This window comes from Salarias fasciatus, chromosome 16 (assembly GCF_902148845.1).
Source record: "Salarias fasciatus chromosome 16, fSalaFa1.1, whole genome shotgun sequence".
Classification (NCBI taxonomy): Eukaryota; Metazoa; Chordata; class Actinopteri; order Blenniiformes; family Blenniidae; genus Salarias; species Salarias fasciatus.
Window position 1 is genome coordinate 25,676,621 of NC_043760.1, and position 12,191 is coordinate 25,688,811.

Genomic DNA, 12,191 nt, shown 5'->3' on the forward strand with positions numbered 1-12,191 from the left:
TTTGACGAAGCCATATTTTATTCTGCAGCATCACTTTTACCCATATTTTACACCGGGGTGCCAAATAATGAAACGTTACTTTAACATGGCAGTGAGATGTTTATCTTCCTCCCATGCCCGTATGGATTATTCTTTATTCCCTTTTCTGAGTCGCTCTTTGTTTCTGACTTATTCCTGTTAGAGAAGTCTCTCAGAACGAATTTGGAGAGGAGCGGTTTCAAAAGTTTTTCTACATGCTTTTTGACTCCACCAGCACAAAGAGCTTTTGTTTACTTATTTATACTTTTCTCATTTGTTTCAAATATCATTTATGCAACAGGACTCGGTGTACCCCAGATTACAGTCAGATTCATCAGCAAAGCGGGGGCACGCCACCCGGCTCTGTGTTTGTGCACGGCTCATGTTTTTTAGGTTTATTGTCTCAATGAGGAACTCGCCTCGGTAATTCAAAGTGACACTCGCATCTGTAGGCGCGCGTTCCCACTGAACGTACGCATCGGAGTGTGTGCGTGCGCGCGTTTGTGTGCGATTTGCCTCCGCGCCGCCTTCTGTGTAACGCTAACACATTCATGTGAGACTGGAGAAAAATGCACAGAGAAATCCAATAAATCATTCATGCACTTTTGGGACGCCCAATGAAAATGTGCATATGATGAAACAAGTGAACAAAACTCTGTTTCGTTCTGCACACTGTGTCTCCCTCAGATGGCCAGTGCAACCTTGCATGCAAAAACTGAGAAGTGAGCGTTAAAGGGAGCTGAAATCTGAAGTTTTTAACTTTGAATGGATCCAATAGGTGGGCCGGAGAGAGACTTTAAAAAGTGCTGGGCCGCTAAACGACGCTCGCAGGAGGCTCTGGCTATCAAGTCTTCATCGGGGTGATGGACCTTGTCATGAAGTGCACATAATGCAGGCTGCTTGTTTCCATGGAGACCTATTGTGATCCCTCGCATCCACCGTGCTCGACATTCCTCCAAAGCCTGCTTTTTTTCTTCTTTCTCTCTTTTCTTCTCTCTCCTATCAGAGCGAAGATATATTTGTGGATAGTTGCCAACACTGGCGCGATGGGTCAGAGGTGATCTCCAGTCTTCAGTGCGAACGCGATGCGGAGTTCAAACAATAGCGCGGCTGCCTTTTAGCTGCCCATCTGTGCAAACTGTGCCGTCGCATCGCCTTGCGATGGGAAGTCTATTGAGAACGGAGCTAATTTTAGGAGCGGCGATATGTAGACCAGGTGTAACGCACATGTCCTGCCCCGCCACTTCTGTTTGGAGCTATATTAATTCAGCAGCGCTGGACCCGGATAGAGCAATAGTGCAATGCTTCACAGCAGCGTCTAATCCCATTCTGACTTACTTTTCTTTTTTTTTTTTTTTTTCTTTTTTTGGCAGCAATTCCAGCTAAAGCCGTTTTGCGTTGTATAAACATGCTAAAATCTGCCTCTCCTTTTCGGTAAACACCATCACTCGGCTCGAGGCAGAAGAAAGGGAGAGAAGTCTCTTCTTTTCATCAAATTGTGAAGTAACTGTTATTTTGATGTGAGGTTGCAGCTTATTAATGTAGATTCTGTAAATATCTCTGTGCCCCGCGCCCATCTCACTGGTTGTTCTGGAAGTTTCATCTGAACTCAAATCCATGAGCACAGCAAAGGGAGAAAAATCATTTTTACTGCTTCCAAAAAAAAAAAAAAAAAAAAGATGTATTCATGTTGCTCTCAGGCAGTGTCGGAACTTGGAATTCCCAGTTGATAAAGAGAATACCAGATGGATCCATCGCAATTACTTTGTGTATGCACATGCAAAGGCCTGCTCATTTATTTATATATTACACAGGAGGGAGCTTTGAGTTTCACTAAGTTGGAGCTTTTTGGATTTTCCTTTTCAGACAGCAGCTTTCTTTTCACAGCTTCGCACCAAACTATGACTGTCTCACTGTGCTATTTTCTGTTTCCTTGCAGATTCCAATTCACTCTGCCTATTTTGGTTTCCTAATAATGCAGCAGACTTGAGAAAAGTCAATAAATCTGTTTGTGTGTGTGTGTGTGTGTGAAAGCATGTTTGGTTTACCTATAATCGGAATCAAAGTGGGATAAAATTTGCACCTCCTAACCTCTGGAAGGTGATGTGTAAGATGTGGAAGAGGAGTGTGTTTGTTCTGATGTTTCCCACTGTTCCCAGAGTGGCACCTCATTATGCTGATTGCCAGTCGTGTGTATGGCGCGGGGCGACTCGGAGAAAAACAGCCGAGGAGGGAACCATGTCAAATTTCTGTCTATAATGCACAGACTGCTGGGCAAATTATGCATCGGAGTCTGAATAAACACAAGACGAGTAAACACTACAAATGAAAGGCCTAATTCTAAAACTAAGAATAATAAGAGTCCTATATCGTCCAGTGGGAAGTGATTTTTGTTCAAAGGATCCATGTCAGCTTCAAAAGGCTGGTTAAATTCCACACTGGAAACGCAGAAAACTGAGAAAATTGTCAGATTTAGAGGCTTAATTAGCCTCCAGTCTGGTAAACCCAGGGGTCTGCAACCTGCAGCTCTGGAGCCACATTCTCACTATAGGATCCTCTATGGCTGATTCTTGATTCTTTCTCAGTTTACATGGGAGAATGTTTGTCCCATTTCTTTTTAATTCCAACATCAGACAATCTCACCTTACTCTTATCTCACAATTCAAAGTGTGACATTTGAATTAAAGAATGGTCAGTGTTGTTTCCTACATCCACTACTGGCACCTGCCTCTCACTTCAGGTCAGAAATTTCAAGTCTCCAAATGCACTCAATGGTGAGGGTCCTAAAATCCAGACAAAAAAAAATCTCAGAAAAGTTTCATTAAAATGTAACAAGAAAAGCCTGAAATATAGTTATTGCAAATATATTGCTGCAACTTTATGTGTCTCATCTTAAAGCTCAGACATGTTCAGGAGCTCCTGAGAGAGAAAAAAAAGGGCATCTTTTGGGTCATGAAGGGTGCAGTCTGGGTTATCCTATTCAATCCATCAACGGCCTGCCCCAGAATTTTAATGGTGAAATGCAAATGCGTGGTGTGTGCGTGTGAGTGAGTGTGTGTGTGTGAGTGAGTGTGTGTGCGTCCCACGGCGGCCGGGCCGGCCCCACGCGGCCGGGGCGTGGTTTGGGAGCAGACAGCACGCCTCAACTTTTCAAACTGACACAAAGTGCATTCACGAGCTGGGAACAAGGAAATAACCTTGGGAGAGGGAGCACGCCGGCTGTTTACGTCTGGGAGCGGAACACAGCATCTCTCCACCGGATAACACCGATACAGTGTGTGTGTGTGTGTGTGTGTGTGTGTGTGTCTGTGATACTGTTGAGTTTGTGTGGATTAAATTCACACGGCTCAGGTGTTTCTAGAGGTGCGACTGAGAATCGGGTGTTTGGATCCAGAGTATTAATTGATTATCGGGTGATCCATTGTGCCGGAGCACAAAGCCTTGTCTGGCTCATCCGGAGCGCCCGCCCATCGGGCTTTCTGCGGAGCGATAGTGGGAGATTGATCACAGTCTCCAGGATTTACCGAGGAAGACGCCGGAGCCTGGCTCGGACTGTGATTTGCTCTCTTCTCCCCCCCTCCGCTCCGCTCCACTCCGGGCTCATCTGCGCAGGAGAGGTGGGAAATTATCGGGGACTTGTTTCGGTCCGAGTCCGCATCAGCTGCTGCTGCTGCTGCGCGCGCGCGCGCGCGTCCCCCTGCGTCTGATCGGGCATCCAAACACGCGCGAGTCACGCCGGACCGTGACGGGTGTGATCCGCGCCGGAGGAGGCTGACAGCCCGGATCGCCTCCGCAGTCTCGGATGCGTAGTAAACCGGGGAGTGGGCTGGGTCGCCGAGGCGCCTGCTGGCGCGCACACACGCACTCTCTCACGCACGATCGTCTGTGATAAAAAGCAGATAGGTGAGGGAGAAGAGGAAGCGACACCCCGGGGCTTTCTTTTCTTTTTCTTTTCTTTTTTTTTTTTCTTTTCTTTTTGGTTGTTGTTGAGGCGGGAGGACACCGGGAACCCGGCTCACCGGCGGAGGATTTGACTCTCGAGACAACTCCGACAGCGTTTTGCCTCCGGGGGGTTAGTGGACCCCCCCTCCTTCTCCCTTCTGATCCAGGACCAGCCGCTGGCCACACTGCCGGACCGGCTGAACGGGGGACCGGGAGCGAATCTGCGGAGCGACACACAATGGCAACCGGTGCGCTCGTGCTCGTCTGCGCGCTGCTTGGTAAGTCGCTTCTTAAAAAGAAAAGGAATAAAAAAAAAAAAGAAAGAATCAAGCTGGCATTTCTTCTGATTCCCCATTCCCTGTGAAGACTTGAGAATAAAGCAGCATCCGCCGCTTCCCTGTCACGGCGCACCTGCGCGAGACGCGGGGATCTGAAGGCTTTAACCGGGAGAGTAACGAGTAACCGTGAGTCAGGTGGAAGTGGGCTCCATCGATAATCACTGCAATAATACCAGCTGTGTGTGCCTGTGCCCGTGCGCGAGTGTGTGCTTGTGTGTGTGCGCACGCGCGCGCGCACTGATCTAGGTTAATGTGATATTTGGACTTTAGTCAAAGATTAACCCTGTGCGGTCTGACCCGCTGTGCCCTCCTCCCCGCGCGCACGTTTGATCACACAAACCTGCCTTCTGACACACACACTGAACACACACTGAACACACACTCTGGTGGACATGGAGTCACCCGGTGGCTGTGAAGACACCTATTCCACAGTCATACCCTCAAGTGAAGTCTCAATAATCTGTAATTTACTGGATTTCACATACAGGCACAAGTTTGGACACGCACACACACACACACACACACACACACACACACACACACACACACACACACACACACACACACACACACACAGTCATGCACATAGACAGTGGCACAAACAATGCTGACACACACATATAGCAGGCTCCATACAGCAAGTCCTGCCTGTGAACTGTCCCAAACAAACACCAGATGGCTTTTCTGTTCCTGGATGGGGTGGCCTGTCAGCACTGCTGGGGGGAGGAGGAGGAGGAGGAGGAGGAGGAGGAGGAGGAGGAGGAGGACCCCCCCCCCCCCCCCCCCCCCCCCCCCCCCCCCCCCCCCCACCACTTGGCCAGGAGGATCACCAGCCTGCGCCTTGCTTCACATCTCTTAGCAGATTAGAAGTCACTTTCGCTGGGATGCAAGCTGTAAACAAGTATGCAAATAGGAGAGGTGTTATTTGCTGTGCAGCCATTCAGTTCACAGTATAGGCTGGATGAGAGAGAGAGAGAGAGAGAGAGGGAGAGAGAGAGAGAGGTGGCTCGCATTACATAATCATGAATCAACTCGGACCGGTTTGAGGTGGAGAAGGTTTCAGGTGTTTGAGAGGACGGAGGATGATGTGTGGTAGAAGCAGGTTTTCCAGCCCACCTCTGCTGCTTTTGCCAGGAGTATTGATGATGTTTTCTGAGGAACTGGGATAAGCTGAAGACATTTTAAAGAATATAATGAGATGAATAACAGGAAATAATTATGAAAATAATGTTAAAAGCTGTTTTTTTTATGGAGTAGTTGCTAATTTTTGCTGAGTCTAGCTACTGAAATGTCAACACTGTTTTGGGTTTTTGAGGGTTGTAAACAGTGTCTGTGGGGACTGAGCCGCCAGTCACACTGAACCAGACGTCACATCAGGCTGTGGGAACTTTTGATGAGAGATTTTCTTTCTACTCCTCCCTCACTGACAAAGCTATTGCCTCATGAAGCACAAAAAGTGATTTCTTTAGTATCACCAATTAGGAAATATCAAGGCAACAGTATGTTGATACGTTTTGGTCACCTTAACTTTTTAGCCTCTGGCTTCAGGTCGGCTAATCTAAACCACATTGTTCATTTTTCCAAACATTTCTAACTTGCAGCCACGAAATGATCAGTTGTAAACCTAAGAAGACATTTCAGTATTGAGAATTAAAAAAACAGTCTTAATAACGCATCACAGGATTGACGGATTTATCGCCATATTGTTTGCTTATCCATCACCTACCAGGCATGTACAAGCATCTGTGTTTTCGTGTCTGGGTGCGTGTGATCAGCTGTGTGATTTATTTGCCATGTGTCAGCCAAACGCACACGTTTGCACTTGAATTTGTTGGTGGGGAGGAAAGCAAAAAAAAAAAAAAAAGTAAAGGTGGGTGACAACTGTGTGAGATGAAGCCTGTATCAGTCATCCTGAAGCCCAGAGGTGCCACTTACACAATATTTTTGCAGACAAATCTGATATCGGGGGTTATTTATGCTGCTGAGTTTGCACCCAGGTGCGAGCGGGGAGCGCGTGCATGTGTTTTTATTTGTGGCACCGGGGTATATGATATAAAGCATATAAAAAGATGCGCCTGAAGGAATGACTGTTTATTAGCTTTACAAGCAGGATGCCTTCCTTCTCCCCCACAGAGAGTGAGAAAGATGTCATGCTTCTGGTGCGGCGTAACAGCCTGTGCTTTTCTTTGGGGTGTGCTTCTGTTTGTGCGAGAGCATGTTTTAAACAGGGGAGCCAGCATCAAGTATCCGAGACGTCTCAGTTTATATAACTAAATTGAAAGTGTAATATGTGTGAGGCTGGCTGCTTTAAGTGTGAAATGCCTCACTGGTTTCCACTTACTGGGCTGACGGGAGAGCGGCCAGCGGTCACCTGGGTTCTGATGAGCTGCCACCGCTGCTGCTCATCAACTGGTCTGAGAGCAGAGGAGAAATTTCCAAGTTCACATTTGATGTTTTCATATCTCTCTCTCTCTCTCTCTCTCTCTCTCTCTCTCTCTCTCTCTCTCTCTCTCTCTCTCTCTCTCTCTCTATCTCTCTCTCTCTCTCTCTCTCTCTCTCTCTCTGTGTGTGTATATATATATATATATATATATAATCTTGATTAGCTCTGCCAGCTGGTAAACCAGTCTTGTTTCCTCTTGGTTCACACAGTATCTGAACATGTTATGAATGAATTTGCACCAACCTCTGTGAGACCGAAGTCCTGGTTGGAAAGGAGACTGTTCAGTTTGCATGTTCTCCCTGTGCACGCGCGACTCTGAGTTGCTTGTAGGTACTGTATGAATGCGAGGGTGATGGTGACTTCACCCAAAAGGAAGCATTATGGAAGACAAATGGATTGAATATAACTTACATTTGTTTAGTATAAAACATGGAATTAGACCAATGACATATTTCATCATTTTAATTATCTGTAACTGCAAAACATACTGACAAAGTTCATCTTGCATTTTCCATCACTTGCTGCAAATAGAGAGAAATTTATAATATTTAGCCATAAATGACTCTTCTCATTCGTTTATTTCAGTAATGTCGAACTTGTTTTAGGATCCCTGAACGTCCTAATTGGTTCCCAAGCTGGCCGGAGCAGGAATCGGACATTAAATAATGCCAACTTTAAATTTTCTGTTTTCTTTATCGCAAAGAAGTGTGAGTACTTTCTGTGAAAGTTTCAATTTAATGGACTATCTTTTTACAAAAACATAAAAACCTGGCCATTTTTAGGAGTTGTATATTAGTGGCACTTTGCCTTCATTTTTCTTCTTTCCTGTGCAGAACACAGTGGAACGTCTCCCATTTGACGTTCATTATTTTTCCCTTTGAATTTTTTTCTGCAACCAAAGAAGCAAATGACTTTACTTTGTGCTTTATTTGACGAATCTGCTGAACGATCCCGAATCCTCTCCGCTGCAGCGTTTCCTCCTCAGAGTAATGAAAGTTTGTCACTTCTTAGGAATCACGATTTTCTGCAGCCTCTTAGCACGCGTGCTTTGACGGAGTGGCCTTAATGCTAATGCTGCTCGGTGGCTATCATTACTGCGGCGTTATCGAGCTCTCTCGCACGGGAAATGTTGTGTTCGGTGGGATGTTATGTCTGCTACTCTCACTGAAAAAAAAAAAAAAAAAAGAGGGAGTGATTGCCAGTTAACACATTGGGAACAGCACGAACTGAAGTGACTGGATGCAGCGTGGACTTGTTGGCCGTGAATTTCGCGTTCACGTAACAGGCAGTTGTTTTTGTGTCGCTGTAATCGAGTTTTTCATGCCATGTTTTTTTTTTTTTTGTTTGTTTTTTTTTAATAGTCAAAACTAAATTCCACACATTGTGGATGATAAAGTTTTTTCATTGTTTTTCACTTTTTGAAAATACATTTCCCCTCCTCCATTCAGTTGTCATATTAGAACTGCAGCACGAAAATACATTAAAATGACATTTTTCTTCTCGGTATTCCTTTTCTTTTTTTTCTCCTGTTGTTATTTTGCAGTCATCTTTCATTAAATAAAGACTTCTTCACCACACAACAATGGAGGAGTTTTGTCAAACACTATAGTGATACAAAGAAATCAACTCTGAACTGTCAGGAAAATCATTTCCAAAATCAGTGATGTGGACTCTATTCTTTGAAGCCAAGAAGGCAAAATTAGCTGTAATAATCCTTTTGTGTGGCCAAATTTCCCTTTTTTCCCCCCCCCCCCTTGTAGTGATTTTCCTCTTTCACTCAGATATTCGATTCTATTTTTGATCACTTGTCTCGAGTCAGAGGAGACATTGAAACAATAGCCCGTCATCCTGCCTCATTATAGAGCCATTGATTGAAAAGAGAAAAGTTTGAAGTAGTTATAGCCTTGCTATCAAACTTCATGCTTATCAGTGGACAGAATATGAAGCCGGCCCTCCGTAATTGGCCCAATCAAAGAACACGAAGGTACTTAAAAGCTCTTTTTTTTTTTTCTTTTAAGTTTAGGCATAACAAACGTGGAGATTCTTCCCCCCCGCCTCTGCAGTGTGATATGGGTGGCACTTCCACACACTCGAGAGCAGATTTGATTGTCCATGTGACGCAGTAACAAATGTCAGAAATGCTTGGAGTGGTTTCAGTGTTGAACAGTCTCATTTCAGACGGACTGATTAAAGATGTGCGGATCGCTTGATGTCGGGCTCATTTTGTAATTAGCGCAGACAGAAAAAAAAAAAAAAATGGAAATCCAGTGCGCGGCTCTGACTCGTGTGGGCAGCTGCAACAGAACCGGCGGTGTTTCCGACAGAAAGCAGCGGCTTTAATGTCGGCGGCGGCCCACTCAGTCTGCCGGGCCGCCTCGTGTGACCCTGCAAGTTGTCACTTGTTTCAAGTGACATCAATCAATGTATGAGAAGATATAAAACTCCACATGAAAGTAATTTCATGTTGGACATAAAAGCTGCCGAGCCTGTTATTGCTTTTACAGCACTTTTTTTTTTTCACATTCTGTAATAATTTCTTGGTTTTGTGACCCAAAGCAGAAGTTGCACTTAGATAAGACGGAGTCTTGTGTCTTTGTCAGTTTGAGGATGTTTCTGTTTTTCACTGTAAGAAAATGGATGATAGAACATTGTAAACAGAGGGACGTGTCCAGCACGGTGTTGATATTGGCAGCAGACACTGAAGAAGTCATCTGCACATTCTTTAAAAAAGACAAACGATCGACCTTGCCAAGAACAGCGAGATAAAGGAAATATACTTATTACTACTTGTGGAAATAAAGAGAAATGTGGAAACATTTAGTTTTATCAATTTGTGCGATGTGCCCACCACATTATATAAAAAAAAAAAGTTTCTGTTTCACAAAGAGTTTAAGAAATTAAAATCCGAATCAGAAAATTGAAGGAGGGACTTATAATTGTCCTGATGTGGTCGATTCAGGCATTTCAAACGTTGTGGGGATTCAGAGTGTGCGGGGTCACTCCCTGATGCCCACCCTGCCTCTCCTCTTTCCCAAATAATGAGACAGCTGAGTCCCCACCCAGAAATTACACAGATTTCAGCCTGTGTGTGGTCAGTGCTTTTCCCAGCACCTTGAGTCAGCTGCTGCTGCCGCCGCACCGGGAATGTTTTTCGCGTGTGTTTTAAACCGGGGAGAGCGTGTCGTCTAGACAGCGAGACAGAGCGCAATAACTCGCCGTCTGTCTGTTTGCATAGCTGCGTCCGTGTACATGCTCTGGAAGATCTCCGGCGCGTATAGATGTGCGCGTTTCCAGATTTGTTCGTCATTACTTCAGCCTGCATTTGTCACCAGAATCAGAGGGTCTGCCTCTCCCGGCCGGGGGAAATTCGGGCCGATGCAGCTGTCTCGCTTTGCTCCCCTTGTTATTTTCGGTGGCCGCCGTACTCCCGGTTCCTGCAGCGCCTGCTTGTTTGCATCATAAGCACCAGACCCGTGTCTTTGTGTGTACACCCATGACAAGAAGCCTTTTGAGCCATTGTTTTTTTTCATACCATAACATCGTTGACTCAACTGACAAAAAAAAGCAAACAATGGGAGCGAAGAAACGAGACTGTCAGCTCGGCGATCATCCACCGAGTGTGTGGTGAGTTTCCAGTAAATATTCATTAAAGTTGGGGTGTACAAAGAAAACACCAACCGTTGGTGGGTCAGCGTCACGACTGAGACGTCCCATTAGTCACAGATCAATGGAACAAGGCGGAGTGTGTGTGTGGATTTTTTGCTTTACGATTTCTTGCATCAGGTGCGCCCTCGGGGAAGCCAAATACCGGTTAGTGTCTCGTACCCACAGGCCAAGTAATTTTCCCTGTAATACAAACTTCACAGTCTGCCACTGAAACTCGCTTCCCCTCCGGCCTCACTGCCGTCTGTTTTTGGGCTCCCGCCTCTCCGCGTGTGTCCTCTCCAAGGTGGAGAGTTGAAAATAAAACTTTCCATTGGCGCTCTCAGAAGACACCAAGGAAAAGTTTGGGGATGGATTTAAATGGAAAAGCTGGAGTTAGTTTTGTGTAATCACAGCTCTTCTCAGGGTGTCTGTTTTTTTTTTTTTTTTTAAGCGATGAGCCCCCCCTGTGACCCAGATCTGGGCTGTAGACTCTCCGGTTCAGACGGGGACATGAGTGACTGAGGAGAAACAAAGTTGTTGAGGGAGACTTCCTGCCTGCCACAGTGAATCAGCGGAGTGGCTGAAGCTGGAGACAGAGCAGAGGCAGCATCTGCTTTGTGTCTGATTTCTTTTTCTTTTTTTTAACTCCGCTGCAGCACCTCTGGTAAGCTGTCAGAAGTCCCCCACATTGCCACTCTTTAGCAACAATACCAAAAGCCACCCCGCCTCAGATCGTATCTCTGGTTTTGTGATACGAAGCCAGGCAGCCGCCCTCCAACCATTCAGTCTCCAAACCCTCTTCTAAGTGTTCTTGTGGGCTGATTTGCATGTATCTCTGCCTCGCCTTCACTCACACACTCAAAAAGGTACTTGAACAGCCTCCTCCTCCTCCTCCAGAGTAGCCTCTGACATCCCTCCCCCACTCTTTCCCAAACAATGCGCTGCCCAGCCCACCTCCTCTTCAAAGAGCACTAATGAGAAACTGCCTTCCACTTTCATCCCAACCAGATATTCTCGTCTTCCTCGCTGTGTTTTGCGGAAATATCTGTGTTTATTGGCCACCATTTACCAGAAGCATCCCATAAAAACACCAACACCCCCCTTGGTTCTCCCTTCCTGGCTTCTTCTCTCCTCTCTCTTGGGTTTTTTTTTTTTTGCCGGTCTATGTTGGGAATCATGATGACTGGCTGGTGAAAGGCTTCCACTCCAACTCCTCCACACATGTGCACGAGCAGCCCACAGCGCTCCGAGCTGCCGTCCCTCCACGCAGCTCCCGGTCCGTCCCCCGCCCGAGCGGATCCCACGCCGGTGGTGGGATGCGCGGCGCACGCCGGGCGCTGTAGCTATGGCGACGGCTCCCCGCTTTGCGCACCGCCGCTTCACAGTCGGCGACACCGAGGATGCATACGTGCACGTTATCACCCTGCATGTCTACACGCATGTTCATATTCTTTCCATTTAAGAAGTGTGCTTGTCAGATAAAGACCTGGTGTATCGCTCACTTTGCTTTGTCTTCGCGCATAAAACCAATGAGGTGTGTGTGTGTGTGTGTGTGTGTGTGTGTGTGTGTGTGTGTGTGTTTGTGTGTCTAATTGCTTATGCATAAATGCATAAATTTACAAGAGCATGTTCTTTTGACTGCCTGAGAGGCAAAATGACTGACAATGGCAGAGAAAAAGTCTGTTTGAAGTAGACTAATTAATAGTTAATTAGTTTCCTCTCCGATCTGCAGCTTAATGTGAGAAAGTATGAACTGATAGCAAGTTGCCAGTCATGGGAAAAAAAAGGGAAAAAAAAAACACACT

General features: G+C 46.0%; 1 protein-coding gene across 1 annotated transcript in view; it reads left to right on the forward strand.

Moving 5' to 3' along the window:
- Nucleotides 1-4,015: 4,015 nt before the first annotated feature.
- The window catches only part of LOC115402708 (immunoglobulin superfamily member 3-like), a 34,466-nt gene continuing 26,290 nt past the window's right edge, over nt 4,016-12,191 (forward strand). Inside the window, exon 1 of the mRNA XM_030111232.1 lies at nt 4,016-4,238. Coding sequence (XP_029967092.1) covers nt 4,199-4,238 — 40 coding nt within the window. The 5' untranslated portion in view covers nt 4,016-4,198. The remainder of the gene's footprint in view (nt 4,239-12,191) is intronic.